We start from the raw sequence: 24,933 nt of genomic DNA on the forward strand, positions 1-24,933 counted from the left end.
ACTTCAAAGTCTTCCTCTTTTTTGAAGATGCAGCCTACCATCTCAAAGAAGAGGGCTTTGCAGGCTTTCGGAAATTGGCTTAAATCCAAGGAGGAGGCGGGGAAGACTGTGTTTACCTGTCCCCCTTCCAGACTGTCGGGAAGGAGAGGGATTTGGTACAACACGGGGGAAGCAATGGGACTTGCTCTTCCCTCTTCGGCAGACGCAGACTTCTCGACCTTGGTGGACTCGGCAAGAAGACACGCGCTTCCATCGGCTAAGACGAACTGGACTATGTCGGAAATGGACCATCTCCTCAAGGGAGTATTCCATGTCTTGGAAGTTTTCAACTTCTAGACTGGTCCCTTGGGGCTTTGGCCAAGAAGACTCAAGACCCTGATTTCTTGGAACCCCAAGTCCTGCATAGTGTGCTCGCCTGTATGGATAAGGCGGTGCAAGATGGATCAGCAGAAGTGGCATCCCTTTTCGGGGCAGGAATTCTGAAGAAGAGGGCTGTCTTTAGCTCATTTTTGACAAAAGCAGTCTCTCCAGTCCAGAGGGCGTCTCTCTTATACGCCCCTCTGTCTAAACAGCTGTTCAATAGTCAAGACCAGCTGTTCCTGCCACGAAGAGGGAGCCAAGAAGTGCTCAGCAGCCCTTTCAAGGGAGCTCTTCAGGCTGAGCCCCTAGGAAGAGAGGAGTGGAAAGAAGAGGAAGGTCTTCTTCCATTAGAGTGCCAAAAAAGAATTCCAAATGAGATACCAGTCCTCCAAGCACCAGTAGGGGCCAGGCTACTGAGGTTTTCAGAAGCGTGGGCCTCGAGGCAAATAGATTCTTGGTCTCTGGAAGTACTCAAGAAAGGATATCTCATCCCCTTCAGAGACAGACCTCCATTGACGACGGCACCGAGGGAGCTGTCAGTGAGGTACAAAGATCCTGCACTAAACCCTGTTGGGTTTAGTACAGCAAATGTTGGAGAAGGAGGCCATCGAGATCCTCACTCCCGGGGCTTTTACAATCGCCTTTTCTTAGTGCCAAAAGCTTCGGGAGGGTGGAGGCCTGAGCTGGACGTGAGTGCATTGAACCGCTTCGTGGAGAAGACAAAGTTCTCCATGGAGACTTCCAACTCGGTCCTTGCGGCTCTGCGTCCAGGAGATTGGATGGTCTCTCTCGACCTTCAGGACGCTTACTTTCACGTCCCCCTGCATCCTTCATCGAGAAAATATCTTCAATTCATGGTGCAGGGAAGGATTTACCAATTCAGGGCTTTGTGCTTTGGCCTCTCGACGGCTCCTCAGGTGTTTACGGCATTGATGAGGAACGTAGCAAGATGGCTACATCGGAAGGGGGTGAGAATATCTCTCTACTTGGACGACTGGCTCATAAGAGCGCAGTCAAGACAGCAGTGTTTGGAGGACTTGGAAATAACTCTGGATTTAGTCAAATCTCTAGGATTGCTCGTGAACCTCGAGAAGTCACAGACGATCCCCAGCCAGGACATTGTCTATCTGGGGATTCGGATGGATTCTCGGGGTTTTCGAGCATTTCCATCCCAAGAAAGGATTACGGGAGGATTGGAGAAAATCTCGGCCTTCCTAAAGAAAGAGCGAAGCTCGGCGAGGGAATGGCTCAGTCTTCTGGGCACCCTTTCGTCGCTAGAGCAGTTCGTTTCTCTAGGGAGGCTGCACATGAGACCCCTGCAGTTCTACCTGAGGAGAATGTGGAACAGGAAGACAGGAGAACTGGCGGATTCCTTTCCTCTACAGGAAAGCATCAAGAAGCACTTGCGATGGTGGTTAGAACCTCTGAAAAAGAACGAGGGAGTGTCCTTGTCTCTGCAGAACCCTTGCCTATTGTTGTTCTCCGACGCCTCGGAAACAGGATGGGGAGCAACACTAGGGACGAAGGAAGTGTCAGGCATCTGGACGAAAGAACAGATGCCCTGGCATATAAATGCGAAAGAGCTTCTAGCCATTCATTTGGCTCTGAGGCATTTCGAAGAGGATGTCAGAGGCGTGGTGGTCCAGGTCAACTCGGACAACACCACGGCTCTGGCATATATCTCACTTTACGAGTTGGCAAGGGCTCTATTGATCTGGCGGAGGAACGAAAGACAGTACTCTTGACAAGATTCGTTCAAGGAGGAAGGAATATAAGGGCAGACAGATTGAGCAGGAAGAACCAGGTCCTTCCAACAGAATGGACCCTTCATTCAGAAGTCTGTCAGAAACTGTGGTCTCTATGGGGGAAACCTCAAGTAGATCTGTTTGCGACGTTCCTCTCCAGAAGGATGGAGAACTTCTGCTCGTTAGGGGAGGATCCCAGAGCCCTAGCAGTCGATGCCCTGCTCATGGATTGGACGGGCATAGATGCATACGCTTTTCCCCCGTTCAAGATACTGGGGGAAGTGATAAGGAAGTTCGTGTCCTCGGAAGGAACGAGGATGACGTTAATCGCTCCCTTTTGGCCCGCTCGAGAATGGTTCACAGAGGTACTGGAATGGACGGTGGACTTCCCCAGATCTCTTCCCGAAAGGACAGATCTGCTCAGACAACCCAACTTCGAGAGGTATCACAAAAACATCCACGCTCTCGCCCTGACTGCCTTTCGACTATCGAAAGATTGGTCAGAGCGAGAGGCTTTTCTCGCAAAGCTGCAAAAGCAATTGCGAGAGCACGAAGATCCTCTACCATGCGGATCTACCAATCGAAGTGGGAAGTCTTCCGTAGATGGTGCAAGGCGAAGAAGCTGTCCTCCTCCGATACCTCTGTGACCGAAATTGCCGATTTCCTGCTATATTTGAGAGAGGAATCTCAATTGGCAGTACTATTTACAATAAAGGGGTATAGGAGCATGTTATCCGCTGTGTTCAGGAACAGGGGCCTGAACATAGAGGATAACAAAGACCTTCATGATTTGATTCGATCATTTGAAACATCAAAATCGAAGACTTCACTTACCCCTAGCTGGAACCTAGACGTGGTTCTTAAATACCTCACATCAGAGAAGTTCGAGCCTCCTAATCAAGCATCCTTCAGAGACATTACGAGGAAGTGTATTTTTCTAATGGCTCTCGCTACTGCCAAAAGAGTCAGCGAATTGCAGGCTCTAGACTCGAGAGTGGGCTTTAGGGGAGAGACTGCAGTGGTATCTTTCCGGCCTTTGTTTTTAGCAAAGAATGAAAATCCTTCAAGACCTTGGCCCAGGAGTTTTGAAGTTAAAGGGCTTTCTCAACTTGTGGGAAAGGAACTTGAGAGATCATTATGTCTGGTGAGATCCTTAAAATTTTACTTGCAGAAGAAGAAACAGCTGCAAGGTTGCAATCAGTGTCTGGTGTGCGGTTAAGGACCCGAAGAGACCAATGTCCAAAAATGCCTTAGCCTTTTTTGTCAGAAATGTGATAACTGAGGCACACATGAAATGCAAAAGTGAATCATTTGCATCATTGAGAGTTCAACGCACGAGTTACTGCAGTTGCTACATCGATATCGTTCAACAAGAACATGTCAATGAAAAACATCTTAGCAGCTACGTACTGGAGGTGCAACTCGTTGTTTGCCTCCCATTATTTAAAAGATGTGAGGGTAACATACGAGAAATGCTTCTCTCTGGGTCCGTATGTATCAGCGGATACAGTGCTGGGTGAAGGAGATAAGACTGATCCTTAATTTTTTCTTTAATTTTTGTATAATTTTAATTTCAAAATAGTTTGGTGTTGAATTTTAAGGTTGTTTGAAAGGTGGTTGGGGATAACTCCTTTCAATCTTAGTACTAATCCACGGTTAGGATCGGGTGATCGGTATCAGTGTTGTACTCCATTGTTATGCCATTAGGCATAGGTGTATTGTCATGTAAGTGGATAGGACCCCATTGACAATGGCCATCAGGTTCTGTCGAGTAAGTGGATAAGACCCCATCGACAGTCCTCACAAGAGCTCTTAGCCATAGGTCACACCCTCGCTGAGGCTCTTGAGGCGAAGCAGACTTCTAAGCAGTAGCTATGAAATCTTACGCCAAAACAGGTAGGAACCAGGGTATTTTTATTTTTTATTACTTACAACGTATGTTGTTTACCTGTCTAATCAGTAATTAGCTGTCTCTTACCCTCCGCCAAAGGTGCCAATCAGCTAAGTATATATCTGACAGGGAAGTTTAATGTATGAAAATGATATTGTTATTGTACAATAAAGTTTCATACATACTTACCTGGCAGATATATACGATTAGATGGCCCACCCAGAAAGTTTCATACATACTTACCTGGCAGATATATACGATTAGATGGCCCACCCAGAAAGTTTCATACATACTTACCTGGCAGATATATACGATTAGATGGCCCACCCAGCCTCCCCTCAGGAGACAGGTGGAAGAGAAAATCTGGTTCTAGAACGGTAATGGTTCCTATTCCTGCCACCCAGCGGCAGGCCGGTAGATCACCTGACCTACCTGTAGCGTGTGCCGCGAAATTCGAATTTCTGTCGGGGACGACGGAGTCTATAGCTAAGTATATCTGCCAGGTAAGTATGTATGAAACTTTATTGTACAATAACAATATCATTTTTGCGCTATCATATATTTCATTATTTATGTATGATAATGATGTTTTTTTTCATTTCTGATGGTTGCATACTAAACTTCAGGCAATGACAAAAAAAGGAGCCAAAAATGAACTCTTAATCTTGAAAACTAAGCGCGCTGTGATTAAAAAAAATATATATTTTTTCCGCTTCGGCGCTCACTCCGAGACCCCAACGGCATACGGGAGACAATTTTTATTATACCCCTTCGGCGTAGGAGGATTGACTGAAAATTGTGCCATAAAAGTACCTTTAAAATGCCGTATTTTTTTAATGAATGTTTTTGACGACAGCCATAAAACCGATTCACTGTTGAGCAATTGCTCTGTTAACCGCGGGCCGCCTGTATATATGATTTTTTTATTGTATATGTTTCTAAAGTATTAAAATAAGTAGACTGAAAATAACAGCATTTCACTGTTTTCCTTTGCGTAAAAGTTAAATTTGGTCTATGGGGAATTTCTTTACTATACATAAATATATGAGTAAAATAAAGTTGGAAACATTAAAACTTTTACTAGAGAAATGGTTTTATCATGAAAAAATAATGCAAGTTGAGCAATGTTATAAGGGAATTTGGGAGAAGAGATAGAAAATGGCGCTCTGAAGAGGCTTATAGCAGTTCCCCAAACAGCCGCTCAAGAGGCTTGTAGCAGTTCTTGGGTTAAACACTTTCGGTCTTTTCGTTTCATTTCAGTCGCCCATCTTTTATGCTTTTCAGTGAATTAATTCTTAGATTTTAGTTAAAGTAAACACGTTGCTCAACTGTGTAGGTTTCGACATCTTAGTAATGAAAAGTTAAAGGAAGTGGTGCTGATCCTTGAAGGCTACTAGAATTTATTTTAGAATTTTATATACTTTCCATTATCTTTATGATATGGAAAATTGATTGTAGATGTTTTATGTTTTAATTTCTTTACAGGTACATGGGCATTGGTCTTTCAGCACAAGGGGTAAACATGAATCGTTTACCGGGCTGGGACAAAAATTCCTTTGGCTATCATGGGGATGATGGCCATTCTTTTTGTTCATCTGGCAGCGGTCATCCATATGGACCCACATTCACGACGGGTGAGTTGGTATATTTGTAGTAAAATTAAGTGTTTTTGTTTATGATTATGATGTCCAGAAAATGCACATCTGTGCAAAGAGAAGCAAATGGTAAAGTATAATGAACAGCAGTGAAATGTTGAAATTGAATAAAATGTTTAAGGTATAGAGGCAAATTGTATAAGTATCAGAAAAATGGAGTAGTAAGTATTGAAATTAATTGAAATGATAAAAATAGTAGTGTAAGTGAAAGAATGAACTACATAGTATTTCAAGATGATTTGATCAGTTGGCGAGAATGGAGGATGGTAGGTTGGTGAAAAATTTTGTACATTTTGGGAGAAGTAGTAGGAAGGAGAGGGAGGCCTAGAAAGTGCATGGTAGACACATAGTGAAAGAGGTATTGGAAAGGAATGAAGCTAGAGGTGAGAGAAAGAAGCTAAGGGGTCGGAGACTTTCAACACCTTCATTTAATTTTTGGTATACAGTACTATATTCAGTCAAGTGCTGCTGTGCTTCTCTTTATAGCTTCCTATTATAGTATTTGTAGGAAATGCACTGCAACTGATACTGTAGACTTGGCTTATGTGATAAGGTTAAAATATCCATTTATGATGTTCGTGACTTATGCCAATACAAAAATAACTTTAAAATTTTTATAAATTGTAAATATTGCGTAATGAATATGACAAATATATAATAATAGATACGATGGTAAGATAACACCCTAGCCGAAAGTTAAATGGATTCTTGATAAACAAACTTCTGTTAAAAGTAACCTGCTCAGATTTCTTTTTTTCACTGGTTGATTGGTTGGTTGGTTAGTTAGTTAGTTACTCAAACCATACCTAATGACCATTTCCACTAAAAGAACTTTAGAGCTTATTGGTGGAACTCTTGCTATTAGATAAAGAGTCCTCCCCACATCCCCCTTAATAAACACTGTTACCATATAATTTTCGCTTCTCAAGAAGGTGTAACTGGTAGACCTGTTCGCAACTGTACATTGGTAGTCTGTTTCATGACTTTGTGGGATTTTAATTTAGCATTTTACTATTGATATTTTGCTGTTTACATTATTGATATTAGAAAATTAGTAAATAATATTTTGATCTCTTAAAAATCTATTTAGTCATGAAAATAAAATGAAAAAATACATTAACCCTCTTACGCCGACTGGACGTATTTTATGTCGACATTTTTTGTCTCCCGTGTGCCGACTGGACGTATTTTACGTCGACTTACAAAAGTTTTTTTTTAAATTCGCGGAAAAATACTTATAGGCCTACCAGCCTAAAACTTTTGAATCACGCGCCTTGGGGGAAGCTGTGAGTTCACGGATCAAGGTGTTGTTTTGTTTACAATCTTTACGCAGGCGCGCAAGCGCGAATTTCTTTCTTGCCACACTAAAAAGTATCTGTGACACATCTCGGAAATTATTTTGTCACTTTGACATAATTTTGTACCATTGTAAATTAGCCGTTACATGAAGTATTATATATGAAAATGTGCGCATTTTTATGTAGAATACAACAATAAAATACTCATGATTGTAGCTTTTATCTGTTTTGAGATATTTTCATATAAATAACGATAATTGCCAAAATTTCAACCTTCGGTCAACTTTGACGCTACCGAAATGGTCGAAAAACGCAATTGTAAGCTAAAACTCTTATATTTTAGTAATAATCAATCATTTACCTTAATTTTGCAACTAATTGGAAGTCTCTAGCACAATATTTCGATTTATGGTGAATTTATGAAAAAACTTTTTCCTTAGGTCCGTGCGGTAACTCTTCCAAAAAAAATCATACATGCGATTGTGGTAATGTTTGCACCATTTTAAAATTAGCCGTTGTATAAAGTTTTATATATGGAAATGTGCGCAATTTCATGCACAATACAACTAAAAACAACCCATGGTTGTAGCTTTTATCAGTTTTGAGATAGTTTTCATATATAAATAAGGATAATTAGCCAAAATTTCAACCTTTGGTCACTTTGACTCTACCGAAATGGTCGAAAAACGCAATTGTAAGCTAAAACGCTTATATTCTAGTAATATTCAAGCATTTACCTTCATTTTGCAACAAATTGGAAGTCTCTAGCACAATATTTCGATTTATGGTGAATTTATGAAAAAAATAACATTTTCTTTACGTCCGCGCGGTAACTCTTCCGAAAAAAATCATACGTGCGATTGTGGTAATGTTTGCACCATTTTAAATTAGCCGTTACATAAAGTTTTATATATGAAAATGTGCGCAATTTCATGTAGAATACAACAACAAATAATTGAAGGTTGTAGCGTTTCTCATTTTTGAAATATTTGCATATAAATCACGATAAATCGAAAAAAAAACCACGTTCGGTCAACTTTGACTACCGAAATGGTCGAAAAACACAATTGTAAGCTAAAACTCTTACAGTCTAGTAATATTCAGTCATTTATCTTCATCTTGAAACAAATTCGAAGTCTCTAGCAAAATATTTAGATTTATGGTGAATTTAAAAAAAATCTTTCCTTCCCTTCGCGCGCGGATTCTCCGCCACAAATCTCCGAAATGCGTACGTACCATTCTCGGAATATTTGCTCCGTTTCATATTAGGCATTTCATAGAGTTTTATATATGAAAATGTGCGCAATTTCATGTAGAATAAAATGAAAAATATTTGAAGGTTGTAGCTTTTCTTATTTCCGAAATAATTGCATATAAAAAATATATATATAAAAAAATTCGACATTCGGTCATCTTTAACTCGTCAGATATGGTCGAAAACTGCAATTTTAAGCTAATACTCTTACAGTATAGTAATATTCAATAATTTTTCTTCATTTTGAAAGAAATTGGAAGTCTCTAGGACAATATTTGGATTTATGGTGAATTTTTGAAAAAAATATTTGTTTACGTCCGTGCGTTATGAATTCATGCATTATTTTGTGATAATATTTTCTCTGTGTTGCTTTGATCGTTTTACAATGTGTTATATACCAAAATGATCAAAATTTAGTGTACATTACAACAAAAAAAATTAACTTGTTACCTTTAACCGTTTTGCGCACAGCGCGATTTGAATACAATTATATATGAAATTTCGTTTTTGCGCTATCATATATCGCATTATTTATATATGATAATGATAATTTTTTTCATTTCTGATGGTTACATACTAAACTTCAGCCAATGACAAAAAAAGGAGCCAAAAATGAACTCTTAATCTTGAAAACTAAGCGCGCTGTGATTTTTTTAAAAAAATATTTTTTCCGCTTCCGCGCTCACTCTGAAACACCTCCGGCACACGGGAGACAATTTTTTTTTTACCGCTTCGGCGTAAGAGGGTTAATTAATGAATATTGCTCTATGAAAAAGTTTGTGAATTAGAGAAACTTCCCCCACGGACAAGTGAATAATGTTTCATAAAAATCCGCCACAAAATAAAACGTGGAAGTGTGAAATGTGTAAAAATGGGTTGTTGGGGAGCACTGTACCATAGATATGAATATTTGTTAAGCCTAAGACTTGTGGGCAGCATCCAATGATCATGGGAAACTCTGTAGTTAAGATGAAAAGCAATTATTTCTAAAGTGTGACTTTTTCTACATTTCAGGTGATGTTATAGGCTGTGGTATCAACTTAATTGACAATGTATGTTTCTACACAAAAAATGGCCATTATTTAGGTGTAGCATTTACTGATTTACCGGTAAGTATGACTTCATTCTTGATGACTATGTAGTACAGTGTTCCCCCCATATTCACAGGCGATGCCTACCAGACACACACCCACATATAGCTAAAATCCACTAATAGTTGAAACTCCTATAAAAATGCTTAAAACTGCCTATTGTTCATATACGAAACAAACCTTCGGTCTTAACATTAGGGTAATACTAGCGCCAAGCTGGAAACCGGTAGAATGAAAACAAAACTTGTGAGATCCAGGGCCTATTGGCATCTATACCAGGTCACGGGGTATTGTAGTTCCCAAAATGCCCTTGGCGTCCCGTGACCTATCAGTTACTTTGTCATTTTTGTTTGTTAAAACTAAAAAATCCCCTGAATATGTTTATACCTGGTTTTTAAAATATTTTTATCAAAAAAATTGCAACTTATGATGAAATTGCAAAAAAAAAAAAAAAAAAAAAGATTTTGTGGATATATCTCAGAAAAATACTGCGACTGGGTCAGGTTTCCCCGCATAAAGGGAGTATATGTTTCAGAGAGAAATCCGCGAATCCAAAGTGCACGAATAAGCGTTTGCCTACTCCGGATTCGCAGACTCATGTATTCACTGATTTCTCTTTGAAACATACCCATTTATTCTCTTTTTGTGACAAAACTATTATGTATATATAAAAACCAGGTATAAACATTTTGGTTTTCTTGACTGGGTACGAGGTTCGACTTTTCCTGGTTGACTACGATGCCCAAGTTCCAGACAGAACCGAAGTAGACGATCCCTGTCATGCAGTAGTTTTTCCCTGGAAACTGCCGAGAGAGAAGACCGTTGTGAACACTTGAGGGGCTGTTATCAGCCTGAAGTATAGGACTTCGAACTTGAAAACCGTGTACCCAAGAGAGAAGTGAAGGAACTTCCTGGACGTGGGATGAACAGGGATTTGGAAGTATGCGACCCTTAAGTCTATCGACAGCATGAAGTCGCCTTCCCTCATGGCTGCCAACACCAACGTGGGGTCTCCATCTTGGACCGGGTCGTCCTGATGAAGTAACCCAAGGTGGATTAGTCGATCACAGGTCTCCATCCTCCCAACGTCTTGAGCACCAAGATGATGTGACTGTAAAACCCTGGAAACGGACGCACCACTTCCTCTATTGCATCCTTGTCCAGCATCTTCTGGACCTCCTCCCGAAGAGCCAAGAACTTCAGAGAATCTGGAGGATATGCCTTCCCGAGCTGCGGTTTGTCCGACAGAGGAGGAGAGAAATCGAAAGGCAGTAGGTACCCCACTCGAAGGGAATCTACCACCCACTTCTCCACCCCTTAACTCTGCCACCGGGCCCAATGGCCCACCAGGCAACCCCCCCCCTCCCCCGGTGGCACAGGAGAGGGAGAGGCGCCTAACCTACCGACGGCTCCCTTTACCTCTGCCCCATTGGGCCCCTTCTTGGCCTAAAGGAATGAGAGCGAAAGGGACGTTGATCCTCTGACCTAGGCTGAGTCGAACTGGAAGGTCCTGCCAAACTTGAATTCCTCGACGGCCCACCAGGCAACAATCTTCTTGGCTGCTGCTGGACAAGGGGAGGAGAAGGAGCCGGATGTCTCCAAGGACAAGACTCCGACTTAGACACGGCCTGGTGCACTAGTCTGTCTTTGGTGTCAGCCCAACGCTGACCTATCACATTCTAATCAGCAGAAGGTTAGCCTATAAATTAACACTGAGGTGAGCCATATACAAAATTGCCATGCCTCTGCATTGCAACAGATTGGCAAGAGAGGGTGCACTCACCAACCCTTCTGGGGACCTGTCAGAACCTAACTTGGCAATGACCACAGACCAGGAGTCCAGCCAAGAAACCGTGTGGAACCTGGAGGCTGGAGGCTGCCGTCGATTCCAATGCTGATGCATCCTGCGGAGACAAGGACGGAGCCACCGACCTCACCTGCTCCAAAGTCAATTCAGGCTTCAGGCGAATGACGTCTTGGTTAAGATGGCATGACATAAAAAAGTAGAGTTCGTAGCATAGTACTTCCTGTGCCGCGTGAGAGGCGGGAGTAGTAGCTTGGCAGAGCCCCTAGAGCAAAGCGAACTGTCCCGGTCCGAAACAGAGGCGTTAACCTTATGCAAGACTGACTGGACGTGTCCCGACAAGGGAAGCTGAAGAGATTAATTGGGATCCTGCATAGCTCCCACCAAGGCTTCAAAGCAAGAAGGAATGAAGATGACTGAGCCTGAGAGAACTACTTTCCAAATTGTTGAACCCACGAATGAGATCAACAACTTTTGAAAAGGAAGACAAAAACTCTTGCGTGTCTCCGTCCTCCTGCTCCGGCAAGGAGACCAACAACGAGAAGGATGTGTAGGCTCCTCTAAGGCACCTTCTTCATTCAAATTAATATTAAGATCAGCAGCCAAACAGCCCGAAACACAACTAACCTGTCTGGGCTGGGTCCACACTTCGGCTTCTGAGGTGAACCCACTATAACACTAGGAACATCACTACGTTCTCCTCCAACAGATGATTCATTAACATGTCCGTGAATGGTCATAGCTGTGGCAGACTTACGAATGTGAGTTGGAGAGGAATCCAGAACACTCAAGATCGAAGGAGAATCCTCAAGAATCAAACTCTTATAAGCATCAGTGAGAGGGGCAGGCAAACACTCCTGCTGCAGCAAATTCGCGCTCACCACCTTCGACCTCTTGACAGGCGCCTTGAGATCCTTACGGCGATGAATAGGCCTTGGAGAAGAAGGAACACTTGCATCATGTGCACGGACAGGGGAGGTTGCAACACACTCGAGATGTGCAAGGACAGGGGAGGAAGCAACACACCCGTGATTTGATGCAGAGAATGAAGCAGCCGCTGCAGATTACACAAGGGAAGATACACTAACACTCTCCGTAACACCAACACTCTCAAGAACATGTCCGCGTTGCTCCTCCCTCGTAGGCGAAGAAAGAGCAAAGTCCTTAGCCTTACAACGCTCGATATGCTGACGTGGCGTAGAGGGGGAAGAGGGAGAGGAAGACAGTACTGGTTCCTTAAGCGATCTCTTCGCTGGAGGCACCCTCTTGATTTGAGACTGCCTTGACGGAGTTACGCATTTCCAACCTATGGTTGAAAACGCGTAGCGGGCAAGAGGGCTTTCGAACTGGGAGAATTATCTCCTAGTTTGAATCTAAATGTCTCAATTTTTCTCTTACTTGATCATCTTCCAATCTCTTACTTTCTTTCGCTCTGTTACTCCCCCTAGCTGTCCTCCTCCTCTTCACTAAAACCCTCGTGTAGGTTGGGAAGGAGCTGGGTCTCTGAACTTAGGCTTTACCTTGATCCAAATGGCAGGGACTATAGCGGTTTGGTCCGCCGCTCGATTATGTTTAGACCTTGAGGATATTGATGTGATTCCACATCAATATTTATTAGGGCAGGACTACATGTGGGGACTTGCCTACGGAATCCGGGGAGGTATAGTCTCCACGGTAGGACTCTCGGCAATTTATCCGGATTGCCCTCTAAAATAACATGAGTGGGGATGATTGCATACTAGCTATGCCCTCGGTCCTATCAAGCGGGTTCTGCTTACACTTGAGCCAATCATGTTATGTTAGAGCCATCCCTTTGGGTAGGTAGGTAGTGGACATATGGGAATTGGTCTCTGCTGTGTGTTTGGTGGGAGGGGGAGTCTTGAGAGGAGGCCCAGTTTTTACCATGGCTTGCAGTTGGTTTCTCTGTAATTTCAAAAAAAAAAAAAAAAAAAAACGAAAAATGGAATATGACTCTGGAACTCAGTCCCCCGGAAAATGTGACCCCATGACACTAGAGACGACTTCGGCTTGTTTAAATAAGGAAAGCTCTGTTGACAACCTCGGCAATAAAAAGGATTCCTCCAACAATACTTCTCTGACCAATGTTGTTAAAGACAATTTATCGGCACTGGTGGAAAATAATTCTAGTAGTAACAGTAATACTTACTCTCTGGTTCTGGCTCATTACCAGATACAACAAAAAATCTGAAAATTCTCCACTTAAAAAACATACCAATTGGTTGTAGCTATGACATAATTCATGAAGCCTTCTGTAGATTTGGGGCAATCAAAGAAATTTTAATGGAGCTTAATGGTAGTAAAGGATTTTGGGAAGCTTGGGGTATCATCTTCAAGTTTTGAGATTGCTTTAGAAGCAAATAAAAATTTAGAGAGCATAAGAATTGACAATTGTTTGATTTCTGGGGCTCTATGTGATAAAGCACCAAGACACCTAGAGGTATATAAACCAGAAGAATGGTTGGAAAAAGAAATAGAGCATGGACTTCCAGAAGTAAGAACCCCCAAGCCCCCAACATGGATAATTGCAACTGGGAAGATAGAAAATTATAACTATTATAAGATGAGTAAATTTATACAAAAAAAAGTTGGTTTAATTAAAAGTAAAGGATAATTAGTAGATACGGTAAGCAATCTGTTTTGATTAATGCAAAATCAGATACTCAAGCTCACATGCTTTGTGGCATGAAGATTGCAGAAATTGATCCTATTAAGGATATTAAATTTACCACATATGAGCTTCAGCTATGGTAGAGGAGTAGTTTTTGATAAAGATCTATATGAATTTTCAGAACCAGAAATTCTGGACATGTGCCCTGATAATGTTTGGAAAGTAAGTAAGATCCCTCAAAACAAGCATGGTAGTTTTAACATTTGAAACCCCTGTCATACCAGATCATATAATTATTGAGAATGAAAAAGTACGTGTTCGAGAATATAAACCTAGGCCTTTACAATGCTTTAATTGTTTCAAGTACGGTCACCCTTCCCGGTACTGCAATAATACGAAGATCTGTAACTGTTCTTCGTTAGAACATGGCCAATGCAACAGAGATACAACCTGTGCAAACTGTAAAGATCATCATAAATCAAATGATAAAATTTGTAGAGAATACAAGAAAGAAGAAGCTGCCATCTTGAAAGCAAATGCTGAACATATTAGTGTAGGTTATGCAAAGCATTTACTCGATCGACAACTTAATTTTGTACTCAAGCGGTTAAGATGCCACCAAAAGATTATAATCCACTACCCCTTACTACCACATGGGGACCAGTGGTAGCACCTGGCCCGTCAGGTGCATCTCCCTTAGTGGTAGTAGCCCAGCCATCTGGGTCAAGTGCTCAGCTTATAAAAGCCAGAGCACAAACCTCCAGAGAGGTCAAGATGGTTTCCACCACACCAAAAGTAGTGTCACTGATAGGAGCACCTCTCCTAGAGGTAGTAGCCCAGCCTTCTGGGCCAAGTGCTCGAACTGTTGAAGTTCTAGCACAATCCTCCAAGGAAGCCAATGTGGCTTCCACCACCTCAAATGTATTGTCTCAGGCAGAATCTCTACCTGATTTGATGGAGATTAGAAAACAAGATCTTCCAAAGAGGAAAAGGTCCCCATCCTCCTCACCTTCATCCAAATCAGGTAAGTGCCCTACTGCTCATGATCCCAAGGTTGACTTGTATAAAGATCACAGAAAGAAAGAAAAGAAGAGCGGTGGCCTAGTAAAGCTTCCATCTCCAGGCCTTACATGGCTTCATCTGAAAAGTCCCAAAAGACAAATGAGACAAAGAAAAATAATAACAAAAGATAATGTCTATTATCCAGTGGAATTGCAGAGGTCTAAGTACTAGCATTGAGCAAATAAAACTTTAACCAGGGACTTGGACACGAAGATAATTTGTCTACAGGAAACCAAGATCAGTGACAAACCATTTAATCCTGGACTCAATTATCATTTTTGTAGATCCCCTCCTTTGCAAGGTGCAAGAGCTCAAGGTGGTACAGGTTTTATTATTCACAAATCTGTAAAATTTGAAACAATCCCACTCAATACACCACTACAGGCATGTGCAGTTAGAACTCATATCGGAAAAAAAAATTACTGTTTCATGCTCGCTATATAATTGAACCATCTTTAGAACTTTTCCTCTTAGATCATGCTGGGAATCCAAGAACGGCTTAGCCTTTCTGACCTCCAAGACCTGACTCAATCAGCTTCCTGCCCCTTTTATTTTGATGGGTGATTTTAATGCAAAGCATACTATTTATGGGGTGGAAATGTATGCGATAGATGGGGTAATCTTGTTGAAGAATTAATCGACAACAATGATGTAATACTAATGAATGATGGTTCTCCAACTAGGTATGATGTATTCCACAACTCTACATCAGCCATTGATTTGTCAATCTGTTCCTCATCCATTCGATTTGGACTACCTTTGGTCAGAAATGAACAGGAACCTACATGGCAGTGACCATTGGCCAATAATGTTAAAATATGTCCATAATCTTCCTTCTCAGTGTCCACCAAAATGGAAGATAGACGAGGCAGACTGGGCAGCTTATGAAAAGTGTTCACACACTGATAAAGAGTATGATGAATTTACATCTCCAGTGCATGCCTATCAACATCTTGAAAATATTATTGATGATAATGCTAGCAAGTTTATACCTAAAACATGCGGTTTACCTCATCGCCCTGTAGTTCCTTGGTGGAGTAAAGAATGTGCCAACGCAAGAAAAGTGACCCGAACTTGCTTCAGAAGATACTTGAGAACAAACTATGTAGCAGATAGAATAGCGTACCTCAGAGCCTGTGCTAAACAAAAAAAGAACTTTTAAAAAAGCAAAAGAGAGCATCTTGGAAGAAATATATATCTAATATTAATACCAAAACTCCTTCAAAGGAAATATGGGACAAGATTAGAAAACTTCAAGGCAAATTCGTCCCTAAGCCTCTACCAATATTAAGGGAAAATAATAGATATATATCTGACCCCAAAGATGTAGCAGAGGTTCTTGCAAAGCACTTTGCCCATGTATCAAGTGCTGACAACTATTCCCCAGCATTTCAACAAATTAGAGCATCAACATCTTGTTGTTCCTCCTGCTTCTTCAAATACTGAAGCTTTTAACCTGCCTTTTAGTATGGAGGAGATGCAAAATGCTATCTCTAGCTCTTCTTTAACTGCCCCAGGTGAGGATGGCATCCGGTATGAAATGATATCACATCTTCCAGTGGATACCAAGGAATTTTTATTAGAAACCTTTAATGGACTATGGGCTCCCCATACATCTCCTGATTCCTGGCATACATCAATTGTAATTCCAGGCCACAAGTCTGGTAAAGACCCAGAACTGCCATCTAGTTATAGGCCATATCCTTGACCAGTTGCATATGCAAATTATTTGAGAGAATGATCAACAACAGACTTGTGTGGTATCTAGAATCAAAAAATCTTTTATCTAACAGGCAGTTTGGTTTTGGTTTTAGGAAGAACCAGAAGTACTTCAGACCCTTTGCTGATGTTTAGCAAGGGAAATTTCAAATGCCTTTTCTAACCAAAACCAGGTGGTGGGTGTCTTTTTTGACCTCGAAAAAGCATATGACACGACCTGGAGGGGTGGTATTTTAAAGCAATTGGCCTCGTGGGGTATAGGAGGACATATGTTCTCTTTTATTGAAGAATTTTTATCAAACCGCTCAATTAAAGTGAGAGTAGGTCAGAAAAAAAAAAACTATCTTCATCCTACATGCAAGAAGAAGGTGTCCCCCAAGGCAGCGTATTGAGTGTGACCTTATTTGCTGTTGCTATTAATAGTCTCATGAGTCACATACCTCCTGGCATACAAGGATCACTAACTTTGTCGATGACTTTGCAATTTACTGTAGTGGATCATCTGCACTACAAGCATGCCAAAATCTTCAAATTGCAATAAATGCTGCATCCGCATGGGCAAATTCTCGTGGATTCATGTTTTCACCTCAGAAGACCAAAGCCATTCGCTTTACTCGTACTCGTAAAAGGGAAGAGATCCCCACCCTTTTCTTAAATGATTGTATTTTGCCTTATGAGGATAATATCAAGTTTCTTGGAGTCATTTTCGACAAGAAAATGACATTTGGTCCCCATATAAATGACCTATCTATCAGGGTTAAGAAGTCACTGAACATTCTGAAAGTTGTATCGCATTATGATTGGGGTGCTGATAGAACAACTTTGCTTAGAATTTATACATCTTTGTGTCTGAGCAAGTTAGACTATGCATGCCAAATATATGGGTCAGCTGCAAAGACTTTACTTGGAAAACTTGATATTGTTCACAATGCTGGGCTTCGCATTCTGCACAGGTGCTTACAGAACATCTCCCATTGACAGTCTCTATGTGGATTCTGGCATACCTCCCCTTTCCATTCGCAGAGAGGAGTTGAGTTTGAGGTATTTAGCTAGGTCCCTTGCGGTGAGAAACAATCCTAACTATAAATATTTAGGGCGCCTTTAGATCGGGCTCCTAACAGATCCAGAGTGCCCAAGCCTTTGGAAGTACAGCTGAAAAATGATGCTAGAGAAGTAGGCTTGTTAACAGCACAGATAGCAGAGGTGGGATATCCCAAGTCTCCCCCTTGGTGTAATCCACCTGTTAAAGTATGTTTTACGGCAGGAGGGAAAAAGGGACCTTACCTAGTAGGGTAATGAAAAGTGAGTTTTTAAATCATGCTGCTCAACATCATGGGAAACATGTTTTTACAGATGGCTCCAAATCGGCTGCAGGAGTTGGAAGTGCAGCTATGATGGGGGATACTGTTATTAGAAGGAAACTCCCATCCTCTTGTTCAGTATTTACTGCTGAGCTGTACGCAATAATTCTCGCAGTCCAACATATTTTTAAAAATGGCCACCAAAATAGTTTTTATACAATTTTTACGGATTCCAATAGTGTTTTACTCTCATTAAAAACAAATTATGCCAGGCCATCATCTAGTACAAGAGGTGCAGGACTGGTTAGTACTTCTGCAATCTAGGAAGAGTATCAGTGTTCACTTCTGTTGGGTCCCTGCCCATGTTGGGGTGGATGGAAATGAACAAGTAGATAAGGCAGCAAAGGAAGCTTCAGGGCTAAGTAATCCATCCCCCTTTAGTATTCCTTACAAAGATCTTAAAAGTGAGATTCATCTTTACTGTAAAAATAAGTGGCAGGCTCGATGGTCTGAACTGACCACCAATACAAAATTGAAACACATCCACCCATTGGTGGATAAATGGTCATCTTGTAATGCTACAAGTAGGAGGGATACCATTATTTTACCTAGGCTGCGTATTGGCCATACACATGCAACGCACAATTATTTAATGAAGAGTGGGGAAGGGAGACAGGCCCCTCACTGTAATACCTGTCAAGTGACAATGGATGTTAAGCATATTTTAGTTGATTGTCCTGTTTTTAATCTTCAGAGGAGGACACATTTACTCCAGGACAAACCTTTGAGAGATATACTGGGGGAAAACTGTAATACCCTGAACTTGAGAAAATTTATACAAAGTATGGGTTATATTACGAGCTATAATTGATTTTATTAAATTTATTTATTTATTTTACCCTTTTAATCCATATTTATTTCACATCTAGATTTTATTGTATGAAAGTGTTGCGATTGATATTAAAGGTTAAAATGGTACTAAATGGTGTGAGTATACAGATATTATGATTGAATGAATTTTGTTATATAGCGCTGAATGGCCTTTGATGCCCCAGTGCTTGGCTTAATGCCTAAATCCTATATTCAATTCAATTCAATTCAATTCGCTGGAGGCAGGGACGAAGCACACATTTCCTTCCAATCCTCCCAACCGACAAGGCAGCCAACTTATCATACAAAACAGAGTCCAACCTCTTAAGCACTGCCTGGCTTATAACCTCAGACTGATCTGCAAGAGAAGGCTCCAATGACGTGGAAGGGAGATGTAGCAAACTGGGCAGCAGAGATGATGTCACGACTGAGAGAGGCAGTGCTCAGATGATGACTAGGAGTGATGTCATCGATGGGAGTGTCATCACAAGTGGTGATGACATCATGGCTTCCCCTTGGTGTGAAGGGGAATCAGATTCCACTGGCGGAGGAGTACACAACAACGGATCCCGTGACATCATCAATGGGGCTGACGCCACAGCTTCCCTCCGATTTGAAGAAGCAGCAACAGTCACTGGCGGAGCAATACATGATGGCTGACCATGGCTACCCACGAAGATGAGGCCGGGAGGAGGGGGGATGGCCTGGCCAGCCTGAGGAGAGGGGGGCAGTTAGTGAGCCTCCAAATAGTGTGCAAGCAATCCCTTCAACGACGGGATACCCCCTAGCCTGAGCGTCTTCCAAATTGCCGCCATTTTGGATGCCTCCGACTCCAGAAGAAAGGAGAATGATGAAAAAGCCTCCTCCTCGGGAATCAAATTAACTCCCGAAGAAGAAGTGGCAACATTACAAACATCAGTCTGGTGGCCTCCCGATACTTCCAGCGATGAATCTATGAAAGAAAAGGAAGGAGATGCGGGGACAACGTTACTATGGGGGTTGAATACTGCAGGAGACGAAGCATCGGGAAGAGGCAAATAAACCTTCCCATGAAGGAAGAGTCGAAACCCTCCGATGTTCTCTCTTGCTATAAAGCGACTTCCACTGCTCTTTAGGCCATGCCCAGCATTCCATGCAAGGATTTGTTACAGTACAAAAATTAGAACGGCACCTACTGCATGTGATGTGGGGGTCAGTTGCTGCCGAAGCCAAAAAACAAGAACACTGAAAACCTGGAATTCTGGGGCACGCGTTGATGAGGCCGAGAAGGAGCAGAAGCAGCCATATCAGCCAAACACACACACACATAAACATAAGCGAAACAGGCAGTGAACCGGGTAAAGGCCAAGAGAGGTTAACCCGACTCTCGCCCAGGAGGTCAAAGAAAAGACTGACGCGTTGTCGTAGCTGAATGGTCTTAAACCATTCTTCACCCGATCTATGCTTGTGTTACCAGGTATCACAAGATTCCTTGCTTTCATCTGTTTTTTAACCAGATCCAGCTAGGCGCTAGAAATTATCCTATTGTTAAGACCTCAGGTTTGTAACTATGAAAAATACAAATGGTCTTGGAAAATTTGTCATTTTTAGCATTTTTATTGGGGTTTCAACTATTTGCGGATTCTCGCTATTCATGGGGGTCGTCTAGTATGCATCTCCAGCAAATATGGGGGGAACACTGGAGCTGTTTATTTGGATGATTTTCGAATGTTATTCACTTTTTATAACAAGCCTCCTCTGAATTGAATGTCTACATAAAAAACAGACAACAATTCAGACTCTTGATTAGTTTTCCTTTTACTATGAAGTGAATCCCTTGCTTTTACAGTCAGAGTTGTACCCAACAGTAGGATTACAAACACCTGGAGAAGTTGTTGATGCTAACTTTGGCCAGGCACCTTTTGTCTTTGATATTGGAGAAATGATGCGGGAGCTACAGAGTAGAGTACGGATGACAATCCAGAATTTCCCCGTCCCAGATACATATGGACAGTGGCAAACAACACTCCACAGGTAAATGCACTCTACAAAATTAGGTCATCTACTAAATTGGTATTTATGTTACTTATTGGTTGGACTGAAGTTTCTGTCTTAAAAGCAAAGAGCCTGTTTGTCGTTTTTCACAATGTTAAATTCTGTGGTACTTATCGCTCACAGAGTTTACTCGGGAGAGATGTTTATATGCATTAATATTTCAGAGTGGCTATTATTATTTTTACAGAATGGTTTCAACATATCTCGTCCACCATGGGTATTGTGCTACAGCGGAAGCTTTTGCCAGGTCCACTAGTCAAGATTTTGATGAGGAAATAACCTCTATAAAAAATAGGCAAAGTAAGTATTAATTGCTTAACAAAGATGAGCAGATATTTGATGTAAGTTATTGAATATGATTTACTTTTTGTTGTACAATAAATATTTAATCAGTAGGTTAGTTGAAGAATTCCTGTTACTAAAGTACTGTTTATACAACCATGGTTTGTCCACACAAATGTCTGTATATTTCCCATAAATCCTTGGTTTACAGATTAAGCATTATAACCCAAAAAGAAGTGTTTGCCTTTTTAAAGCCTTAAGATATTGCTCCTACAAATATTTGTTGGTGCAGTTAAACCTTGGTTTACAGAACCAAGATTAAATTGTGTAACCCAGAAATAAGCATTGGCCTTACTTTTTTTTTCTTTAGTTGATTTTTGTAGTTACTCTAGGTGACTTACCTTTTAGCAGGATAGCCTGAGGTAATATTGTGTATTTCCTTGTATGATACAGCCATTAGAGAAGACTGGGTAAAAAAATTATGGCAAATTTTCACAAATTTATCTTCAGTATAAGACGACCGCTAAATTACAAAACCATCTGTGTATAGGTTAGCTTTTCATTACCGTATATACTCTTGTGACTTTTGAAGACCTAGTTTTGAAGCTAATTTTAGGGGATTGCATCATACATGAGAGAAAAAATTAGCATACATAGTATTCGCATATTAGTATAGTAATATACAAATGTAACAAATATGCATCTTTTCCATGGATCTTTTAAAAAGTTGTGTTTTACTACCCTGTGTCCAATAATGCTGGACGTACAGTATTCTCATGTTACTATTGTTTCATAAAATATAAATATAGCGATCGTGTGCCATTTGCATTGTTTATGTTTTCGTGAACATGGACAATGATACTATTTGGAAATTTTTGCTTAGGCATCAATTTCTGTTTAAAGATAACCATGGGAGAAAGTTTTGTCAAGATAACCATGGGGAAAGTTTTGTCTCATACGCATTAAAACAACAATTAAATGTGTTCTTTCATGCCCAGTAGTTTTGATTATAATATTTTTCATTCCAATTTTATTTATTGTCAAGTTTGGTGGCACAACAAAGTTTAGGGGAGTTTCATCCATGTTGCTGATGCATATAATTTATATTCATTAGAGGCTTGACCATTATATTCTCAGCTTCAGCTACATTTTGCAGCTTATATTTAGCAGTTGGTATATTTCCTTGCCAGTCATATCTCCATAGTGAATAAGGGTATACAGTATACTGTAATGTAAATAAAGGCAGTCCCCTGGTTACGACAGGGGTTCCGTTCTTGAGACGCATTGTAAGCAGAAAATCGTTGCAAGCCAGAACATTGTAAAAAATCCTAAGAAAACCTTACTTTTAATGCTTTGGGTCCATTGAAAACTATGTAAACTGCATTCTTGTTGCATTTTTCATCAAAAAAACCTTCAAATATTGATTATTTTGCATCTTTGGTGTCATATTTCACCTGCCTGATGAGCATTGTAGGTTTTGTAACCGTGGAACATGCATCGTAACCCTGGAAATAATGTTTGATGAATATAATTGTGAAGCGCCTTAACCTCGGAATGTCGTAACCCGAACCCGTCTTAACCCGAGGACTGCCTTATATAAGTTTTTTTTTGTCGAACATTATTTGTAACAAAGACGACTACCGTACGATGGTTAAAATACAAGCAAAACAGCAGTTGTTATCCGATTCGGTTGTTCATAGCAAAACAGCTGATTTTCATTTGGTTAGTTATGGCTGTATGCATTTACGCAACGACTACATATAGCATTACTAACGATGCTTTTGTCATTCTCTTTTACTTTTTTAACTTATTTAATTACAAAATGGGATAAAGAGATGGAGTCGAACTGGTTAGTCTAATGTACGATAATTATCGTACATAATTACATATCCTTCATGTGACTGAATTGTTCAAAACAGTTTTATGTAATCCAAAATTGTATTATTTCCCCAAAATGATAATGAGTTTTCATACAATCAACTTACCTGTCAGATATATACATAGCTAAGACTCCGTCGTCCCCGACAGAAATTCAAATTTCACGGCACACGCTGCAGGTAGGTCAGGTGATCTACCGTCCTGCCCTGGGTGGCAGGATTAGGAACCATTCCCATTTTCTATTCATATTTTTTCTGTCGCTTGGAATGTAAACAACGTTTGCAGTTCCTCCTGACTTGATTTTTGGATTTCATCGCCATCGATCTTCTGGGCTATCTTTTGCAGGGAAGTACTGGATCTTTGGTTCGGCATACGCATATTAATTTGTTTTAATAACTTCAGCTTCAAAAATTTCGAAGAATTGTTTTCGTGTAACTACCGAACTTTTCGGTAGACACTCACATAGTTTGCAAGAAGGAAAATTTTAATATTTATTCATAATAACGTGTAGTAAATGTTAGAATTGATTGAGCTAACTTCCTTCTTGAGGAAGTCAGGAATAGAATTAGTTACGCTTCCTTTAGAAGTTTTTATAGCTCTCGTACTAAAGAGCAGTTAGAGCATTAACAATACTAGTAGTGTTGTATCCTCATCTCCTTCTTACTTCACAGAATCTTCAAATTCATATTGCAATTTGAAGACAAAGGAATGTAGCTCAAAAAACGAGCTATTGAAAGGTAAGAAGTGATTTTAGTGTTCACAGTGCAGTGGAGGGTGCGTTTCTGATCGGCTCTGTTTCGCTCCCAGGTCTAGACCTCTTCCAAGCTCACATACCCAGAGGAGAAGGAAAGTCGAAAGCCTTACGGAGGTTATGGAGAATCCCCACCGATCAGGCGTCCCCTCGGCAGGATCTGTAGAACGTCCCAGACTGCCAAGTTCGCCATTGGAAAGGCGTCCTAATTAGTAGAGGGTGCGTCCGATCGGCTCTGTCTCGCTCTCAGGCCTAGACCTCTTCCAAGCTCACAAGCCCAGAGGAGAAGGAAAGTCGAAAGCCTTACGGAGGTTATGGAGAATCCCCACCGATCGGGTGTTCCCTCGGCAGGATCTGTAAAACGTCCCAGACTGCCAGGGATAGCCATTGGAAAGGCATCCTTTAAAAAGTGCGTCTCTTCTTCCGTTTCTTCATCTTACATCCGAAAAGATGAAGAATGTACGTGTTTGGAGTTCGGACGATCTGGCTCGTTCTCTGAAAACTAAGAGAACACTGAGCGAGAGGCTGAGATCCAGCCAGCAAGCTAGCGCGAGCCACATTCCAACAGCCAGCAGCGAGCCGCGTTCCAACAGACTAGCGCGAGCCGCGTTCCAACAGACTAGCGCGAGCCGCGTTCCAACAGACTAGCGCGAGCCTCGTTCATACAGATAAACGCGAGCCGCGTTCCAGCAACTGAGCGCGAGCCGCGTTCCAGAACTTTTTTCTTGGCGCAAGGCGCCTTCAAAGAGAAAACAGACGGCTAGACTGAGCAGCCTTATAATAGAGTGGCAATCAGAAGGATGCTTCCATTGAACGTTTACTGGCAAGAGGCTCGTATAACAAGACTAGAGGCGCTCGGAACTATCAGGGCGCACGGGACCATTCCACGCAAGCGGAACGTTCCAGGAGCGAGTCTCCTTTCTAGCGTGCGGAACATTCCAGGCGCGCGGAACTATCCAGACGCCAGGCGTCAGAATATTCCAAAATCTTCATTTGAGAGAGAGGTCAGTCGCGAGACTCCTCTTTGAGTTTTTAACTTGAGCAACTTTCCCCTGGCAAATGTGCAAGATGTCGCACAGGCGGCCGTTGCTTTTGTCAGAAGGATTCTGATACTAAGAGAAGCCCCTTTTCATTATTCAGAAGACTCCTGTGTTAGGCAGTTCCTCTCAATGCGGACTCTCTCCTTCATCCATGCTCTTCCCTCGTTTTGAGGAGGCAAGAGCTTTGGGAGTTTTTCTTAATAAGAATCTCATCGACGTTTGGGTATGATGGCGGATAGGAAATATCTACTTCCTTCCGTAAACCCTA

The 24,933-nt window shown here is 41.3% G+C and overlaps 1 protein-coding gene across 1 annotated transcript in view; it reads left to right on the forward strand.

Annotated features, from left to right (window-relative positions):
- The window catches only part of LOC135208568 (ran-binding protein 9-like), a 116,146-nt gene that overhangs the window by 34,236 nt on the left and 56,977 nt on the right, over positions 1 to 24,933 (forward strand). The window contains exons 3-6 of the mRNA XM_064240896.1: positions 5,482 to 5,630; positions 9,219 to 9,313; positions 20,509 to 20,693; positions 20,902 to 21,014. Coding sequence (XP_064096966.1) covers positions 5,482 to 5,630; positions 9,219 to 9,313; positions 20,509 to 20,693; positions 20,902 to 21,014 — 542 coding nt within the window. The remainder of the gene's footprint in view (positions 1 to 5,481; positions 5,631 to 9,218; positions 9,314 to 20,508; positions 20,694 to 20,901; positions 21,015 to 24,933) is intronic.

This window comes from Macrobrachium nipponense, chromosome 35, assembly GCF_015104395.2.
Source record: "Macrobrachium nipponense isolate FS-2020 chromosome 35, ASM1510439v2, whole genome shotgun sequence".
Classification (NCBI taxonomy): Eukaryota; Metazoa; Arthropoda; class Malacostraca; order Decapoda; family Palaemonidae; genus Macrobrachium; species Macrobrachium nipponense.